General features: G+C 41.7%; 2 protein-coding genes across 6 annotated transcripts; one reads left to right on the forward strand and one right to left on the reverse strand.

The window, feature by feature from the left end:
* The first annotated feature begins 16 nt into the window (after positions 1-16).
* Positions 17-9,761, forward strand: LOC133121542 (tectonic-3-like). Its single transcript, XM_061230786.1, has 14 exons — positions 17-738; positions 869-974; positions 1,135-1,235; positions 2,358-2,476; positions 2,628-2,736; positions 2,931-3,043; positions 3,215-3,253; positions 3,364-3,438; positions 3,711-3,830; positions 5,359-5,454; positions 6,751-6,854; positions 6,994-7,141; positions 7,554-7,691; positions 9,409-9,761. The coding sequence occupies exons 1-14, from the start codon at positions 393-395 to the stop codon at positions 9,637-9,639; spliced, it is 1,845 nt and encodes a 614-aa protein (XP_061086770.1). The 5' UTR covers positions 17-392; the 3' UTR covers positions 9,640-9,761.
* mto1 (mitochondrial tRNA translation optimization 1) lies at positions 9,716-17,842 on the reverse strand. Of its 5 annotated transcripts, none has more exons than XM_061230781.1 (13): positions 17,610-17,842; positions 16,443-16,644; positions 15,380-15,579; positions 14,537-14,654; positions 13,094-13,392; positions 12,175-12,287; positions 11,828-12,018; positions 11,451-11,581; positions 10,868-11,072; positions 10,578-10,749; positions 10,355-10,464; positions 10,111-10,268; positions 9,716-9,976 (listed from the first exon to the last, which is right to left on the reverse strand). In XM_061230781.1, the coding sequence occupies exons 2-13, from the start codon at positions 16,633-16,635 to the stop codon at positions 9,857-9,859; spliced, it is 2,010 nt and encodes a 669-aa protein (XP_061086765.1). In that variant the 5' UTR covers positions 16,636-16,644; positions 17,610-17,842; the 3' UTR covers positions 9,716-9,856. The 5 variants fall into 5 exon arrangements, with proteins under 5 accessions (XP_061086765.1, XP_061086764.1, XP_061086763.1 ...); XM_061230780.1 differs by having other exon boundaries at positions 17,279-17,842; XM_061230779.1 differs by having other exon boundaries at positions 17,587-17,841.
* Positions 17,843-19,968: the final 2,126 nt, after the last annotated feature.

Consider the following 19,968-nt stretch of genomic DNA (forward strand, 5'->3'; position numbering starts at 1 on the left):
GAAACGGATGCAAGCGCAGTCAACTTCCTTGACAACGTTCGTGCCCCGTGTCGAGCTTTGTTGTGTGCAGAAAGCAACTCCATTCTCAGCTATTTGGCTCTGTGGTTGTTGTATTATTTGGGGAAAACACGTAGTTACTGCTTTAACAATAACGTCGTCTGTTGGTTTTTAGAGTACCTAAATCAGGGGAGGTCTGTTTTGATTGATTCGTCATGAATATATTGTATTTAGCCCGGTAACGTTTCCTATCTAACACGAATAACGACTGTTGATAGCATGCAGTTTGGACTAAGTCCCCCACTTACGTAGCTCGTAAAATACTATATGTCGTACGTAACTGATGTTATTAATTTCATAAAAGTTTGCAACTGTATCCTCGTCTCTGATAAACAATGGCTGATTCGTTTATGTTTCACGCGGTACATTGCTTTAGCTTTATGATCATACTGTCGAACCAAAGAGCTGTGGCGCAGCCGACATCACCCGAAACTTTTACTGCGAAGCCGACAGAAACGGATTCGCGGGCAACGATCGAATTCGTCACCTTGGTGCCCGGTTCTTTGCCTACTGTCACCACCGAGGTTGGCACCATGCCCACCAAAGATGCAGATTTTACTACAGCTCGGGCCTCCACAGAACCTGATACAATTCCAACTGATGCTACAACAGATATAAATGTAATGACAACGGAAGCTGCAACAGAGGCAAATATAATGCCAACTGATGCTAGCACCTCAGGTAACAAGGTCGCTTCGGATGTGACCGCCTGGTATATGAATATTTGTCAATACTCTCTTTAGTCATTTATGACAGCTTGCCTTGCAGGTACTTAATTAACTCTCTCTCTCGCTCTCTCTCGCTCTCTCAGTGTGCACATGTGATTTCACCAATGGCTTGTGCGATATTGGCTGTTGCTGTGATACCATTGACTGTGGAACCAGTTCTGTCTTCACTGGTTGCGAGATTGAAGAAAGGTGAGAGTGAAGTTGACAAAATAGTTGATTATTATAATGTACATCTTCTGTTGCATAATTTTAAAAAATGCTACCTGGCTATTTATGCTTACCTGTAGCACCTCAAGCATATTGTGGTGACAACAAGCTGTTTGCTTTGTAACAATATTTTGCATTCCAGCTCAGGTGTTTGCATTGAGAATTGGCTGATGTTCCGAGGAAATGTGAATCCCACCCTCATCACTGTCAATGACACTTTCTTCTGTGTTCGAAATGAAAATGGTAGGCCATCTATCAGGTACCTCTCATACGCAGAAACACATATTCTGTAGTAAGACAGAATAGTGTTGGAGTAACACTATTTCTTTGATTCTTGTGTGCCTGCAAATTGACTTTACTAAAGGCTCATTCCAGAGGTGTGGGAGTTCATTGGATTTGTCACTCTAGAGATATTGGCTCTTACTGTAAATAAGGGGTGGGTGGCACGGATGGTGCAGTGGGTAGCACTGCCACCTCACACCAAGGAGTTCCTTGGTTCGAATCCTGGTCGGCCGTGCGCATGGGTTTCCTCCGGGTACTCTGGTTCCCTTCCACAGTCCAAAGACATGCCGGTTAGGCTGATTGGAGACTCTAAATTGCCCATGCTGTGTGAGTGAATGGTGTGTGTGCCCCGCGATGGACTGGCGACCTTTCCAGGGTGTATTCCTGCCTTCCGCACAATGTATGCTGGGATAGGCTCCAGCCCCCCTGTGACCCTGTTCAGGAAAAGCGGGTTAAGATAATGGATGGATGTGTGCTCTGTGACACAATTTTCATAATACTGCTCAAGTTATGGTCAGTCAAAAATGCTAAATCATGCCACTTGGCAATTGTTTTAAATATTTGATGGCTTACTACATCAGTACCACTTGGTGTAAGGTATACAACCATGAAATACTACTAATAATAATAATAATACATTTTATTTGTGAAGCGCTTTTCCCAAGCTCAAAGCAATGTACTGTACAAACATAAAAAAAGCAAAAGAAAACGTATTTAAATAAGTAGTACTAGTTAATATCCTGGTTAAAACAGTCACAAACAAAATTAAGTCAAATAGATAATTTATTCCAAAATTATACAGGCCCAAGCCATAACACCCCCTCCACCATGTTTCATGGATGAGGTGGTATGCTACACGTTTTCCGTGCTTTAATGCCAAAGATAGGGTGCTCCAAAATCGGCACAAACCCCAATTTCCACTTGCGAGTGTGTGCCACTCACCCCTTATTTAAGAGTCATTATCTCTAGAATGAGGCAAATGTTTTGGATGTTTTTTTATTGAATATATCACAGAATGACCCTAAATGGAATTTCTCACACATTTCTTTTTGGCTCTGGTCTTGTTTGTTATTATCTCTATAGATCAACTGAAAGACTACCTGAGACTCCCAGATGTCTCTTCACTTCCCAGGATTCAGAGCCTTTTCTCTTTTCAAAAAGATACCACAAACCCCAGCACCGCAAGCACAACTTTCTACAGGGTGAGTGCATTTGCCTACATTCAGTATTAACATGAGCACCATTTATCACTGCTCTGTGTCCGTGCATTTGCCTACGTTCAGTATTAACATGAGCACCATTTATCACTGCTCTGTGTCAGTACAGTCTTCATCTAATCAGTCTCTGTTTTAGGTTGATGATGCCATCCTAACCAAGTTCAAAAGCTCATCTGTATTGGGTGTACTGAAACAGCCTTCACCGGGGACAGCTAGCACTTCCTGTGTGGACCGGAACCCTGCCAGTTCAGTTTACTTGAATTCAGCATGCTATGGATCATTGAACACATGTAGAGATATTGATTGGTTTTTGTGTGAATGCTAATGAATACCGTAATGGGCCCTCCGTAAAAGTGGAAAATAAAACAAATTGCACCTTGGACCTGCACTGCCATGAATGGCCTCAACTCAGTATTAACATGTGTTGTGTCTCTCTCAGGATTCCTGCGCTCCGTCTCCCTCTTATGTTCTCGTTCAGTGACAGCCTTGTCCTGTCTGGGGGACCCCAGACTGAATGCCCGATCCTACTTCAATGGCATCAGCCTACTCAAGGTATGTATGAGTGTGTGGGGCATTTCATGTACACACAAATAAGTGGTTCTGTGTTGGCACGGGACAAAATCATTTACCTTACTATTTTAGTGACTTCCTATACAGGTATTTGTGTTTTTACAAACCATGGAAAGCATAAATGTAACATAAATGTCCCTCTCTTGACTACAGGCCCCCATGCCTCAGAATATCTCCATCCCTAACCTTACGGTGAGATGCCATATTCCCAAATAACAACTCTCTTCAATACAGTATGTATCAATATAAAATATTCTCTCATTGTTACATAATGCCTTGACTCAATCTTGTTTAATTTTTAGATCCCAGTACTTCCATGGTCAGAATGGCCAGAACCAAGTTTACAAAATGATTCCTGTTTTAATGTGGTGTCAAAGGTAATTACTGAACAACAGGTATTGATTAAATGAAGGACAATTTCAGCAGCGCCATCATTGAGGATGTTCATACTGTCAGGTGTCCCACAAGTATAACATACAGGCAGTGCTCCCTTCAAGCATAGTTCCTCAAAACATTTATGTGAATTTGGCTCAGTTCTGAGCGTCAGTTCTTCAGTTTTCTCAAGGACATCACAAAAGCATGATTACAAACATGAATATTTATATACCTGGAAAGGTCAAATATTTTTACTGACAAGCCTGTCTTTAAGGTGGAATTTTCTGTTGGGTACACAAGTGGCGGGGAGCTTACCAAGGCATCAGTGAAGGTGACCCTCATGAACACCAGGCTAAACTCGGTGCTCTTGCAGGACCATGCTGTGCAATACCTGGTAGGTATTGTATTTGTACTGAGTAAAATTTGTTTATCCCAGAGGATTTAACCGCTAACACCCTTGTTTAATGTTCGGCACTCTGAATACCAAACACAACAGTTAACACCTGACTTATCCAACATGTAAAATATATTAATATATTTATTTGATTTTATTAGATCTCAGTGATCAATTAAATCGCCGAATTAGTATGTGATTTCAGACGCAGCCAGTGTCATCTTCCACTCCCTTTAAAGCAGTCCATGTTTGCACTTTAGTGTATTTCTAATATAATGGCAGATTTATAAAGAATTCAAAAAGACAGATCTACCTCAAGAAAAAAACCTGCTCCTGCCCGAGTCCGTCAAAATTAATTATGTCATTCATTTTGTACTTTTACAAAGCAACAAGCATAATGGTCATGTCATGTTAGTGAAACATGAAGGAACCATAACATAAAACATACAAGTTTGTTAATGACAGAACTGTACATGGACCATGCACAAGACTGATTTGGGGATGCAAAATCATACAGGCCTGCAAACCGGAACGCTATTGATTATTTGTTTCCAATTGCAGAAGCTGACTTTTTAACCTTCTTAATATGTGTTGAGATGAATTCACAAATTATATTGACATTTTAGTAATATGCCATTGGCCTAATTGGTTTTCATTTCATTTATCTCAACATTTCAACCACCAAGCTGTATTTGGTGGAAAGAAGATTTATTACTATGTATCATTGGCATTACAGAATGCTCCACAGATATTCCCAATAAGAAATTGTTGGCTAAAACAATTAGCAGTTTGCATTTGTAGCAACACATTTTGACTGGTGTGGTCTTCTTCAGGAAGAAGTTGCTGTAAAGTGCCAAATTTCTTGACCAGGTGCAAGCTCCAGTATGTGCACTTATGACATGGCTAAAATTTGGCACTCCTTATGCATCATGGGAATGCTGATTACCACCAAACAGCTTAACTATTAATTGTGTGCAACACTCCCTGTTAGCAGTTAAAATAGCTTTTACTCTGAAAACATTCAGTTTGTTAAGTCAGAATATGCTTTTCTTCATATGCATTACTACATAAAATAATTTCAGTTAATTTTCACACCAACAATCAGAGTGGGGAAAAAATGTGATCCAAGTGACTTTGACTGTGGAATGATTGTTGGTGGCAGACAGGATGGTTTGAGTACCTCAGAAACTGCTGATCTACTGGGATTTTCACACACACTAGTCTCTAGAGTTTGTAAAGAATGGTACAAAAAACAAAAACAAATCCAGTGAGCAGCAGTTCTACAGACAGAAATGCATTGTTAATGAGAGAATGGCCAGACTGGTCAAAGCTGACCGGAAGGTGGCATTAACGCCAATAACCACACATTACAACAGTGGTATGCAGAAGAGCATCTCTGAACACACAACACATCATAACTCTAAGTCGATAGGCTACAGAAGTTTTACCAAGTGTACCATCCTGTCATTTTATGACAGATATTTCAGATATATTGCCTTTTGTCATTAATGTCCATCTTTTCTTTTAGCTGGCCTCACCTTCACCTACCCCTGGACCCTCTCGTGCAATAGGACTAGCCTTGGGTGCTCCAGTGATTGGTCGATTTGGTGATAACATCCGTTCTGTATCCTTCCATTTTAAATGACTATTAACCTTAAGTATCACCCATTTTCTTTTCTTGACACAAGCTTAAAAATGACATACCCAAAATAAAATGGTTACTCTTCTTGAACCCTTCTTTGAATACAGGCATAATCCTGGTCTCTTCTGAAAGGTAACCCTTTGGGGTTTGCTTTCCAAGAGTCAGAATTACTCCAAATATTATCAAAAGAAAGAGACAAGCTCAAATACAGTGAAAGTGGAAGCTTTTTTTTTCTCACTGAAAATATTTTCTGCATTTGACTGGATACAGATACTGTGGCTGGACAATATCACCAAAAATGAGCATTCTGCATTGTTTTTCAAATCTATGTCTTGCCAGTTTTCCAAAAAGGACATTTTGAGACTCCAAAAGGACACATGGAAACTAGATGATATAAAATGCTGCATTTGGCAGACTAAACTACACTAACACTTGGTAGTGTATAAAAGTGTTTGCACTTCCCCCTGCCAGTCATCCTCCCCTACCTCTCTGTCCCAAACTCCCTCACCTTGCAGCTATCCTCAGACAGCGACAGGTTGAGAAGATCGTAAAAACGAAGTCAATCACAATAATACCATCTTGTATACTAATATATTCATTGAGGTCTATTGATTGAAGTTTTTGACAAATACCCAACTCCCAACAACAAGTCAAACACATTACATAATTTCACATGCTATTTATAATTCAAAAGCAGGCTGGCTCCTTATTTATAAGCATACTGAATAATAATAAAATATTTTGATTTCTGAGGAGTATAATATTTGATAAAAAGAATTGAATTGTCCGTTAATCATCTTATTATTTTGAATTAAATTGGAGTCGTCATCTTTGAGCATAATGATAGACTTTACGTTCATTTGTTTAATCAGAGAGGATAATTGCTTCCCAGATTTATTAGCTCCTATATACAAAATTTTATTTGAATTAAATGTTTTAGCTTCTCAGCTAGCAGGAGGTCTAAATCTAGTTTTGTTTTTTCAAATTCTTTTAATAAAGCCTTGTGAATATTTTCAAATTACGATGTTTTCCTTTTCTCAAATTCTTGATTGTAGTTCTGATTGCTTTTTACTTGTGTATGAAATTATCATTCCTCTAATATACACTTTAAATGTATCCCAGATAATTAATGGAATCGGATTTCTTCCTTTATGTACGTTGGATCAAACAAAATATTTGTTACAGGTCGATCATCAGATTATCCTGCAGAAATCAGAATTTTCACATTGTGCATTTTACAGTGCTTCAGTCCTTGCCTATGTTCCATGACTCTGTCAGCTGACAGTACAGGGGACGTCTCAGGGGGGAAAGTGCTCTAATCTGCCTGATGCCCAAACACCAGTCCTCTTCACACACAACCTTTTCACTGGTTGCTCCTTCAGGTGAGCCTGTTCAAGCATTTCTTTCTTGGTGTGGGGTGCAATGCATCTACAATATGTACAGTACTTACAGTTCTGCCTGATGATGAACATCATCCATTCCTCACAAACTATTACTAACTTCCTCTTTATCTCCCTGTAGCTTCCTGTCAGACAATTGTTATGAGCTGCGATCTCAACTCTTTGGCATCCTAGAGGGCGCTGCAATCCCTGAACAAGTGGCCATGAACTCAGGCACCCAGCCAAACTGGACAAGAGTCATTGTGCAAAACTGCTCTTATACTCCATCGGTGATTGCCTTTATTTATGTATATACACTCAGTGAGCGCTTTATTAGGTATTTATTAGACTTATTTTTCTTTACTTATGCTGTTGTAGCCTATCCAGTTAGAGGTTTAACGTGTGTTCAGAGATGCTCTCCTACATACCACTTGTAATGTGTGGTAATTTTCGTTACTGTCAGCTTTGGCCAGTCTGGCCCTTCTCCACTGACCTCTCTCATTAACAAGCCTTTTTGCCCACAGAACTGCTGCTCATATATTGTTAATATTTGCATTAACAAGCTGGTGTACAGATCTGCCTCATAAAGTTCTCACAGAGTGTATAGTGTAGTGGGAAGAGATGTAGCATGGTATTAACTCTCTCCCCTTGGTCAGTTTGTACATTCCAACCGTCTAAATACTGCATTAACCTTTATTTCAGGACAATTCCTGTGAGTCAGGCTGCCTTGTACCCCTCTCCCTCTCTGTCCAGCTGCTCTGGGCACGGCAAGGACTCCTGTCTTTACCTCAGAAACAGATACTTGGGGCAAAATTTATATTCCGATGTCAGGCTGTGAAGGTAAACCTTTTCATTTTCACCTACTCAGCTCAACATGCACCATCCCAGAGTCTCTCATATAGTCATACTTTCACAGACACTCCGAAAAGTATTGGAAGAGCAAGGCCAGTTCCTTTGTTTTTGCAATACACTGAATACATTTGGGGTTGAGATAAAAAGATGAACACGAGAGTTCAGAATTTCAGCTTTTATTTCCTGGTATTTACACCTGGATGTGTTAAACTACTTACAATAGCACCTTTGGTATCAGACTACACAATTTTTAGGTGAGCAAAAGTATTGGAACAAAGAGAATTTAAGTAAATGAAAGTAACACTTAATATTTGGTTGTATATTAACTGCATCAAGCCTGTGACCCATTGACATCACCAAACTGTTGCATTTTTCTTTTGTGACGCTTTTCCAGGCTTTTACGGCAGCCTCTTTCAGTTGTTGTTCGTTTTGGGGGGGGGGTTTCCCTTCAACCTCCTCTTTAGGAGGAAAGGCATGGGTTAAATGCAATCAATTCGGTAAAGGTCTTGTGATTGACTTGGTCAGTCTGAAATCATCCACATTTTCTCCCCAATGAAGTACTTTGTTGTGTTGGCAGTGTTTTGGGTCATTGTCTTGCTGCATGATGAAGTTCCTCCCAATTAGTTTGGGCGCATTTCTTTGCAAGTTGGCAGACAGAATGTTTTGTAGACTTCTGAATTCATCCTGCTGCTACCATCATGAGTTACATCATCAATAAAGACTAGTGAGTCCACTGCAGGAGCAGCCATGCAAGCCCAAGCCATGAAACTTCCTCTACCGTGCTTCACAGATGAGCTAGTATGTTCTGAAACATGAGCAGATCCCTTCTTTTTCCACTTTGGCCTTTCCGTCACTTTGGTAGAGGTTAATCTTGGTGTCATCAGTCCATAAAACTTTGTTCCAGAACTTTTATGGCTCATCTCTGTACTTCTTTGCAAATGGTAATCTTGCCTTCCGATTCTTAGTAGTGATTAGTGGCATCTTGTGGTATATATTGTTGCTCTCAAAGCCTTCTTCAAACGGTTGATTGAGATACAATATCCACAGGGCAGAGGAGAAGGTTTGTCATCAGTCAGTTTGTCACTGACTGATTTTTTGTGGTTTTTCTTTGCCGCTCTCGCAGTGTTTCTGTCATCAACTGCTGTTGTTTTCCTTGGTCAACCTTTTCGATATCTATTGCTCAGTATGCCAGCAGTTTTTCTTTTTCAGGACATTACACGTTCATGTACAAGCTATCCCCAATGCTTGTGTAATGGCTCTGATTTACCCTCTTTTCTAAGCTTCAAATTTTCTCCCAAAGACAGCTCTTCATGTTGGTTTACACTAATGTCTTCACAGGAAAAAACCCAAGGCTAAAACCAAGAGTAGACATTCAGAACTAGTTATTGATTAACCAATCTAACAGGACACATCTGGGCAACACGAAACACCCATCAGTCCCATGTTCCAATATTTTTGCTCACCTAAAAATTGGGTGGTCTGATACAAAAGGTCGTATGTTCTAACTTTTTAAACAAATCTAGATAAGAATACCAGGAAATAAAAGCTGAAATTCAGATATGTTGTCCCATGTACATCTTTTGACCTCAAACTCAATTGTCTTCAGTGTATAGCAAAAACAAAGGAATTGACCTTGCTGTTCCAATACTTTTTGAGGGTGCTGTATATGTGTGTTGGCTAATTAGTGTGTACAATTCCCTTTCAGTGCCCTGTTACCTCCCTTGCAATAACAACTGATGTGACATTCTCTGACGCCACTGGGTATCCAGAATCCCCCAGAGGCAAACCACAGCCTCAGTGGAAATTCCCTTTTGGGTTTTTTTCCCGAGGTGCAGAGGAGCAGGATGCTGAACTTGTGATGAACCACTATGAAGACGGCGGGGCAGCGTGGGGCACTGTGTGCTTTTTCATTTTTCTACTGTCAGTGATATTATAGAATTTTGACCTAATACCAATCATGAGTGTAGTGCAAGTTTCAGTACTTGGTATGAACAAACAGAACACTATGCTGGTTATCATTGTTGAGTTATTTAAATAATAAATCAAAGAAAATGTAAATATGTTTGTAAAAAAAAAAAAGGTTTGTATGTCCTCCATTTTTTTGCACAAATGTCTTTCTCTATACATTTTTTTAAGTCCTTCCTGAAAAGCTGTCATTTTGATACGTTTACATTTCTCTCTTTGTGTCTCTCCTGCCCCGTCTTGCGGACATAATTAAGGAGATGAACAATTGCAGCAGGAGTCATTCCTGGTAGACGGGTGGCAGCTCCCAGCTGAAGGATAGAGCAAAAGAAAATAAGTCATCATCCTCACTACAGCTATGGATATTAATACTACTGATGCTATCACATGAGCTATAATCCATAATTAAGTTATTTATAAATGAAGAGAGATGGGTCTAACTTACAGTGTGTGGTCGAACATTGTCCAGCACTTCTCTGACCTCCTGGGAGAGAGAGATTGGAAGAGAAAAGTAGTCTACATCCAGAGGTAGAGACAGACTCTCTTCCTCCCTTATTCTCTCCATCTCCTGCTTTTGCTTTTCACAATGGGGGAGGTATGTAGCTGCAGCAGGGGAGACGGCCAGTTAAGCCACACAGGCACTGACACCTAGCAACCACTTCAGCATAGATCGGTGCCATTTTACTCACCTTCACTCTTTAATCTCTGCGAGAACTCCAGGTACATTGAAAGGCACTCTGGAAAAGCAGAGGCCAGCATCTCAAAGGACACACCGTTGTACTGTAGCAGTTCTAGAGCGCTGACAGGGATGAGAAGCTGTATTATACACACTGTGAACCATCTCCAGCCAGTATACATACAGAATAACCAGCGACGTTAGCGCTGCTCTGGCGATAGATCCCCTTCGCTCACCTCAGCACGGTGCTTTTGCTTTTGCTTACGTTCACATCTGCCAGTTTCTCCCTCCACCTGGCGGAAGACATGGAGATGGACTGCATGGTGCTCAGTGCGTCCCTCAGACTGTCCCTCACTCTCAGCGCTTCCCTGTAACGCTGTTCGGACACACAGCCAATCTCCTCGAAGCCTAACGGTGAAAGGAACACAAGTCACATCACCGGCAGTGCGTGTGGTCCGAAGCTGAGGGCACAAAGAAGGCATTGGGTGGTTCAGAGTAGTAACCATAACAAAGCCAGGGTGTCTACCTCTGGGAGACAGCCGCAAGTCAGCATTGTCTGGTCTCAGGGCGGTCCTGTACTCGGCACGGCTGGTGAACATGCGGTATGGTTCGGTCACCCCCCGGCACACAAGGTCGTCTATCAGAACCCCAATGTAGCTCTGCGTGCGGGAGAGGGAGAGGGCAGGCAGGGAGAGAGCAGTCCGACCGGCATTCACGCCCGCCCACAGGCCCTGAATGAAGGAAATGTCATCATTAAAACTACAAAAACACTTGTTAAAGGGATTGCTCACTTTCTGGGATATTCAAATATTTCAGTTTTAGAGAATGGACTTTAGCTTTAGCACCAATTTAGCTTGTCCAGCAATGTTATTAGATATTGTCCATAGTGGAGCTTTCCTAGTTAACAAATGTTGGGGCTAGACCATTTTACTGTCATTCTTCTTCCTGGTCATTTTTAACAACTTGATAACAAACATATTTTTCTGTGCATCTGTTCTGCATCTGCATCTGTTGACACACCGTAAGCTCTACCTGCCTCACTTTGATAATCCTGAGAATAATGTGATAATGTCCAACCACCACGTTTTCTGTGGCGATGCTTAAACTACCTGTGCGGCTGCCTCCTCGTACCCAGTGGTACCATTAATCTGTCCAGCTAAGAACAATCCCTGAACTCTCTTCACCTGCAGAGAGGGAGACAACTGCATGGGGCACACAAAATCATACTGCACCCCATAACCTAGAAGAAAGGAACAGGAATGATCAGAGCAAAATTACGAACGTCATCACAGCAGCAGCTGTATTACTCAAGCTATAATGGCAATGTTAAAAGTGAAAAAAGCTCCTACAACTACTTCCTACCATTTCCTTTGGCTAGCACTGAAGCGCTATCACAGAGTCACGGCTATGTTACATATATAGAATGAATGATAGCACTTAATGGTCCCTATGACAGACTGTGATTGCTGAGAGGAGTGCTGTGTACCAGGCGTTTGAATCTCTGCCCTCTTTAGAGCTGGGATCTCTCTCAGGAGGCAGAGCTGTCGGTCAGGGGGCAGGGTCATGGAAAGGCCTTGGGGGTAGATCAGGTCAGACTCCAAGCCCTCGGGTTCCAGCCACACCTGGTGTGACCTTCCTGGAAACCGCTGCACCCGTGATTCGATGGAGGGGCAGTACCTGACAGGATGATCAGTGGTTGTGAAATGTGACACAAGTCATATCATCAGCTGAGTAATAATGCCAGTGTGCTTTGCTGTGAAGTGCGTTATTCTATTTGCTCACCGTTGCAGGATGAGTGCAGACAGAACAGTAATGTTAAATGTATGGCAGTACCTGGGGCCCTTGGTGTCCTGCTGTATATGACAGTTGAGGTGCACACTCTCCTTCACTATTCTCTCCACTCCAGGAGTGGTGTAGGTGAGGTAACAGGGCAGCTGCTCCTCTGGCTGATGTGGGAATTACAGAAAAATAGAACAGTTTTCACATCTGCATTGGAATTTGTTCTGTAAAAATACTTCATTGTTTAATTGTGGAGTTTTATGTTAACTTGCACGTCTCCAAATTACAATTATCTTTATGCGTCCAAGATAGCACTTGCTTTTTTGATTTTGTATTATTTTCATTAGTAATCAATTTATTAAAGACAACAATCAGCAAACAATGATCATTCCCTTACCCGACATTTTGTCCCTTGCCTACACTCACTGAGCACTTTATTAGGTATTTATTAGACTTCCTTTTTTTGACTTATTGGTCTTCAGCTGCTGTAGCCTATTCTCTTTGAGGTGCTCTTCTGCATACCACTGTTGTAGTGTGTGGTTATTTGCATTACTGTCACCTTCCTGTCAGCTTTGACCAGTCTGGCCCCTCTCGTCTGACCTCTCATTAATAACTTACCAGAACTGCTGGTAACTGGATGTTTTTTGGTTTTTTACACCATTCTCTGCAAACTCAAACCACCCTGTCAGACACCAACAATCATTCCATGGTCAAAGTCAGATCACATTTCTTCCCCATTCTGACATTTGACAGCTGAACCTCTTCAACATGTCATTATGCATTTAGTTGCTGCCACATGATTGGCTAATTAATATTTGCATTATCCAGCTGCTATACAGGTCTACCTAATAAAGTGCTCACTGAGTATGTACATAATATAAATAACATTATCGCTAGTCAGATGATTCAATTTAATATGATGACTTTTGGCTACACAGGATGCTGGCCATTCACATATTACTTTTTTCTTTACCTTGCAATGTGTTTGTTTGTTGAGGAAGCTGAATGGAGTGGGCTGTTTGTCAGGGGGACGAATCTCTGCAAGAGAGAGCTCAACTGTCTTCTTAACAATGCGGGGTGGAGTTCCAGTTCTCAGCCTCCCAGTCCTCAAGCCCATTTTCTCCCTCAAGCTGTGGGAGAGGCCAGCACAGGAAGGGGGGTCCCCAATTCTCCCCCCTGGAGAAGTGGTTTGGCCCAAGAAGAGGGAGCCAGAGAGGAAGGTGCCGGTGGTCAAAACTATAGAGCTGGAGGAGACAGGCTGCCCATCATCCGCTGGGGGAGAAAAGAATGTACAGTGTTGTCACCAACTTACATTTACTGGCATTACTGCATTTACTGTAGCACTGTATAATATCAGAAAAACAATATAGTGCCTTCCAGAAGGAGTTGCACCCTCTGCAAAGGAGCTTGCAGTCAAGAACAGTGCCACAAAAAATTTCCCCCCTTCCTGATTTCCCCAACTCTTGCATATTTCACACTGAATGGTTTCAGATCATTAGACAAAATGTAATTTTACACTGGAAATGTAAAGGTAAAATACATTTTTTTTACTTATTTCATTTAAAAAAAGAAAATGTTTTCAAACACTCATATCACCCCTGTGAAAAAGTAATTGCTTTAATTGCAGGTGGTTGCACCACCTTTAGTAGCAATAATTGCAATCAAACGCTGACTATAATTAGATCTTTCACATCGCTTAAGCAGAAGTGCTTTAATTTAGACAAATTGTTAGGTGTTTGAGCATCAACTGATTGTTTCAGGTCCTGCCATATCATCTCTATTGGGTTCAAGTCAGGACCTTGACTAGGCAGTAACTCTTTTTTTATTTTTAATAAGTAGGCCTATTGTACCTTTTGAACTGCATTAAGTTTCATAAATCAAAAATGTTCCACCTTACCAACTACATGGTTGAATTTGCAACACTTTTTGGTCATTTTCTGACTGGACCAAACTTTGGCATTGTTCATTTTTTTAATTTATGTGTTTGACTTAATTTTCCTTGCGCTTGTTCTTAACCAAAATATCTACTAGTATTGGAAGTTTGGAAGTCATACACCAAGATGTAGTAAGCCATCAAAGATTGAAACAAAATTGCCAAGCGCCACAGTTTAGCATTTTTGAATGACAGAAAATTGTGTCCGAGTACACATTTTCAGGGTTTTCCCTGCTTTAAAGCCAAAGATATGACTGACGCTCCAAATTTGACACAATCCCCAAGTTACTTTTTTTTCAAAGTTAGGCTAATGTTATATTGAATATACACAGAACATTTACATACAGGTGTGGACTGGTCACCTCCCACACATATTCACAAAATGACCCCCGAGTATGTATCTGTATCTCCCAGGAATCATAAAAATAAAACATAATTTTAATGGTAGGGCTTACATATTTACAAGACCTAATTGGCACTTACCTAAGCGGATTCCTGTGACTCTGTGTTGACCAGGCTGATGTGGGTTAGGGTCTGAAACTAGCAGGTCCTCCACTGAACCCTCCAGCACTGTCAATCTGGGTGTGGCAAGTAGCTCTGCCTACAAGGGGCGGTGGGGTAGTAGGAACAGAGAAACAGAAAGTATATGCAGTGTGAGTTGAGAACAGTAAGGTCCAGATTGTTCATAGCTGTTTGTTTCCAACTACAAATACCCCTTTATGTATTCTTAGGTCTGTCCCATCCGGCCACTACTTACAGAGTGCATGTGCACAGTCAACCAGAAATTTTCCTCTAGGGCAATGAAATGTGAGGTATTCCGTCTACTGAAATCCAACCTGCATTCCACATATTGGCGAGACAATTTCTACCCCTTGTTCTGAAGTGCCCAAAGTCTATGGAACAGGCCGGTATCCAGAAGCACCTTACAAAATTGGATGTGCGTATGATCACAATCTTGAGTGTTACTTTTCAGAACTGTGGAAATAAAAATGCCTTATTTACTCTGCATTTCCCTGAGCATTCTCATGGATATCCTCAAGGCTATGCAGATCATAAAGACACTCATAACTGCACAGTACTGAAGGGTATCATTTTTGTACCATTAAGTTTGTAGGAACCTGTCCAAAGTCTAATATGTCTCTGTCTAAATATAAGTTTTTACTTGTTTTCTCCCAAGTAGTATTCCTGCTGCAGCCGTTCTCTGTCTCCTTTGTTTATGTTGCTTTATCAGTGGTCTCTTCATCACTCAAAATGTCATCCTACATTTTTCCTGTTATTCTCTTCTTTGGTGTAAACAATTCACATTTATCACCGTGTAAAGAGTACCTGGATGAACTGTCTGTATCGTTCTCGATCCAGTTGGGCCCGGGGGCCCCAGACTGCAGGACCCTTTCTGCGATTCAGAATGGAGAAGTGGAACCCAGCCCAGTCCCCTGCACGGCCACAAAGCCCATCTAAAGAGTCCACCTCACGGACCAGCTGCCCCTTCCCCACTCCACCCAAGGACGGGTTACAGGACAAAGCTCCTGAGGATAAAAGTTTAATAAAAGTTAAATTGCATTGCATTCATTTACAATAACAAGTGTGCTTATCCAGAATGTGCTACAAAATAGAAGACAATAAGTCACCTAATTTACATGAATAGTGGTCAGACCTGTTTATCAACATTTGCAGAGCATCAAGATATATAACATCACTAAAACAGTAATGGTAATTAACTACACAAGAACCAAAATACAAATTCTGAACACATACATATTACATCCACATTAAGCCCTAAGAAGAAAAACACAACCATTAAAAATACCACAAGGTGAACTAGTATAAAAGGTATGAGTATCAAGAAGTTTGAAGATTGGAAATAACCCTGCTGTCCTGACCACCATGAGAAGTTTGTTCCAATATTAGGGAGCCAGTAAATACAGCCATTGTGACTGGGAGGAGCAAAGGGAAGGCCAGTCGCATTGAGGTTGTGGAATGGAGAGATCTGGTTGGGGTGTAGGGCTTGAAAATTGATTGGAGGAATGGTGGAGCTGTTACCTTAATTGCCCTGTAGGCTAGTACCAAGGCTTTAAAACTGATGCAAGTATTAACAGGTAGCCGGTGAAGTCAAACGGATATGGGTGTGAGTGTGATGTGCATGCATAGGAAGATTGTAAACAAGTCATGTGGCTACATTCTGTATTGGCTGCATTTGTTTAGCGGCACAGGCAGAGACTAGCAGGAGCAATTAACAGACTAGATACAATACTGTTCTTGTGATAACACGATGAGGTATGAAACAGTACAGGACATATTTGTAGCTATGGTATAATGATAAGAGGAAGTGTTCCTCCATCCCACACATAGAAGGAGAAAGAGCAAAAGAAAAAGGGATCAGCACTCTCACCTATGGTTTGGATTTTCTGAGTAATAAGCAGAGTCTCTGCCCCGACCCGGGCCGCTGCTGCAGCCGCCTCTGTCCCAGCATGACCTCCACCCACCACAATGACATCATACTTCTTCAGAGGGAAATCACATGCTGTCCTACAGATTGGGAATTGTGGCCGATTGGGTCTCAACAGGAGCTTCCGTAGCAACATGAGAAACAGCTGTCAATCAAGTAGAAACAAGGTGAGATAAGTGGTGAGATCACAAACAAGGAATGATAAAAGAAGGATGTTCTGGTTGTAGCATTTTTCATGTCCACTTAAGAGCCTCACTCATGTGCTTAGTCTGAGTCAGTTGGCTGATACTGCTAAATGAATATGAAAACCGAATTTACAACGTTCAGCTTCGATAAAAAAAAATTAAGACATTGTGGCTGGGATAAAACATAATCCAAAGATCATGGCAACAGATGGTCAAATGACATGAGATCATTTTTGAAGCCTTAACGTTGTAGTCAATGCTAGTCTCCTAAACGTAGCCTGGTTAGACATCCAGGAGCACTGCAGGGCGAATGAAGGGTTGGTAAAGCTCCCCTAATTATGTATGAAATTTGAGACACATTTCAATACAGTTGTGTGGGTCAGTCAAAGATCGAAAGAACTGGTGTCAGGGAATGTCTGTGAGCACCATAGATATTCAAGTAAGCCTACCCTGACACGATTCCGAAAGCTAGTCCTTCTAGGTCAGGGGTCGGCAACCCTGGTCCTGGAGAGCCGCAGGGTGTGCTGGCTTTCGTTGTTGCTTGGCATTAATTGATCAATGAAAGCCGTTGATTACACGGTTAACTCACCTCACCTGGTTTCTTGGGTCTGAGTCGCTTGCTTATTTTAAGGTGGAGACGAAAGCCAGCACACCCTGCGGCTCTCCAGGACCAGGGTTGCCGACCCCTGTTCTAGGTTAATTGAAAAACAGATATAGGCTGTAACGTGACATTAGCCTACAAATAGGCTACGTCGCAAGTCAGCTACTATTGTAGCTCTCTATTTTATGGTAGCGTAAAAGTATATGCTCCTTCCGATACACAACATCTTGCTTGTTAACAAACAACAAAGTAACGTTAGTATGGAGACGACGCAATGCTTTGCGAAAGGTAGTCTATTTACTCAGCTGTAGCTGTCTGCCTTACAGTTGCCCTCTCTTTTAACGTTAATTTGTCCGGTTTCTGTTCTCTGGGCGTTCACTCATGAAGAACAAGGGGTTTTGCCGTCTTCCGGACCTACGTTGTAATAGATAAATGTGGAACGTTACAATATTGTAATACCGACTTTTTTTTTATCACGCGTACGAATGTGCATAGGGCGCCGCCATTACTGCAACCCCATGTTCATGAGCGACTTGCATTGAACTCTATAACTAGAAAGGAAACGTGGTCACGTGGTTCCATTCAAGCCATTCAAGTCGGTTCTTCCGCAAGTGGCACCACCGCAAGATGGCTGCCATGGCCCGGAAATAGAATTACTGATGAGCCTGCCCTTCATTTTCTATGAGTGTTGTCTAAACTCATCATCCTCGCTCCATCGTGAATTATAGCCCCAAAGCTTACATTGCAGTCATCAACAGAAGCAGGCAATAGCATTTTACAATTTATCAGGGTCAAAATTAAAAACAAAGAGTTTATCAAAAATCATCAGATAAAATCACTGAATCAATGCATTGAGTAAGGGGACTGATCTCTGACTGGAGGCAGGGGCTCATGCAGCAGTAGATGCATCACAGTTTCATCACGTGACAAGGCCTCGCTCCACTCATCTCCAAATAACAGAGCTACACTACCTAGCCTGTTTACAGCTAACTAGTTTGCTGGCTACTTCTCAGCTAACAGGTGTAAGTTTGATAGTTTGCTAGCTAACTATAATTGTCACTGTTGTCTTGTCTTCAAATGATTTGGCACATAGTAGTAGCACATTTGACATACTTGACATCCCAAGCTAAAGCTTGGTAAAGTTAGACTATATGTGACAGTGAAAACTATTTCTGGAGAACCCCATTTACCCAAATAGCAAGTGACTCTGGGCCAGTCGATGCAGATGGTGAAGTCCTTCGCTGTCTCAGTAGTCTACCTTTGGGAGTAGCCTATAGCAGCTTGTTGTTTAACAGTTAGCTTTTACAAAGCCGATACAAACAATGAAATGGTAAGTAGCCAAATGGTAAAATAACCAGCTTAGTTAACCAATTATTTGAGCTAGCTAAACAAATAATTATTTTAGTTAACTACTAGTCAGCTTGTTTCTCCGTTTTCATGATGATATTAGGAATAATCTCCTCCAGAACAATCTTCACGATCCTAATCAGTCCGACTTCAAGAGTGGCCACTCCACTGAGACCACCCTACTTGCGGTCACGAGGCACTCCACTCTGCCAGAGCCAAGTCCCTTCCCTCTGTTCTCATCTTCCTTGACCTGTCGGCTGCCTTCGATACAGTCAACCATGAGATTCTGCTTTCATCGCTGGCTGGGATGGGTGTCACATGATCTGCACTGGCATGGTTTTCTTCCTACCCATCTGGTCATACCTACTAGATGACTTGGAGGGACCCCTACAAACTGGAGTCCTGCAGGGCTCAGTTCTTGGTCCTCTCCTCTTCTCTCTATACACCATGTCTCTTGGTTCTGTTATCTCTTCCCATGGTTTTTCCTACCATTCTTATGCCGATGACACTCAACTCTTTCTTTCCATCTCTCCCAATACGCAGGTTACCACACAGATCTCTGCCTGCTTGGCTGATATCTCTGCATGTATGACTTCCCACCACCTGAAGCTTAACCGTGGTAAGACTGAGCTTCTCTACATCCCTGCTAAGTCCTCTCCGACAATCAACCTTACTGATCGTCGAGGACATTGCAGTATCCTCCTCCCATACGGCCAAGAATCTTGCGGTGACTCTTGATAACCACTTCACCCTCACTTGTTTGCCTACCACTTGCCTACCACTGTCAGGACAACAGAATCCCTCCCCATATTTCGATGCAGACTAAAAACACACCTTTTCAGACTATACCTTAGTCCTCCCTCCTGATCCCCCCCTCCCAATATCCCTCTTGTCCAACCCTAACCCTTAATAATAAAAAAATATACATTTTGCACTTACAATGACTATTGTCTTTTTTGTTTAGAACAGCTCTTCATGCATGTTTTGCTAGTTATGGATTTGATGCTTTTAACCTGTGGAAGAACCTATGCACTTGTACGTTGCTTTGAATTAAAAGCGTCTGCCAAATGACAAAAATGTAAATGTAAAAAATGAATAAAGTTGTATTGAAAACTTGTGTATAGCAGAATGCATCAGTGAATTGTCAGACTTAAACTGTGACTTAAACTGGGATATTCCTGAGCTGCAAAATAGGCCATTTTTTCTACCATGGGCATTTCATAAGCTCATTTGTGTCTAGTCAATAGCCGTGCAAGGCTGGCGGAAAGCCTGAGACGGCAGTTGGATCCTGCAGCTGTATAGCTGAGCCTAGTTCCTAGCCGTACTTCATTGTACG

The sequence above is a fragment of the Conger conger genome, chromosome 2 (genome assembly GCF_963514075.1).
Source record: "Conger conger chromosome 2, fConCon1.1, whole genome shotgun sequence".
Lineage (NCBI taxonomy): Eukaryota > Metazoa > Chordata > Actinopteri > Anguilliformes > Congridae > Conger > Conger conger.

Excerpts from the sequence above, each read along its gene's own strand:
- LOC133121542 (XM_061230786.1), top strand. The coding sequence starts at position 393 with ATGGCTGATTCGTTTATGTTTCACGCGGTACATTGCTTTAGCTTTATG. Across the intron at positions 3,254-3,363 it reads TCTCCATCCCTAACCTTACG|ATCCCAGTACTTCCATGGTC; the intron begins GTGAGATGCCAT and ends TTTAATTTTTAG. Across the intron at positions 7,692-9,408 it reads TCCGATGTCAGGCTGTGAAG|TGCCCTGTTACCTCCCTTGC; the intron begins GTAAACCTTTTC and ends ATTCCCTTTCAG.
- mto1 (XM_061230781.1), bottom strand. The coding sequence starts at position 16,635 with ATGTTGCTACGGAAGCTCCTGTTGAGACCCAATCGGCCACAATTCCCA. Across the intron at positions 12,288-13,093 it reads ACAAACAAACACATTGCAAG|CCAGAGGAGCAGCTGCCCTG; the intron begins GTAAAGAAAAAA and ends TTCCCACATCAG. Across the intron at positions 9,977-10,110 it reads ACAATGTTCGACCACACACT|CTGGGAGCTGCCACCCGTCT; the intron begins GTAAGTTAGACC and ends TCTATCCTTCAG.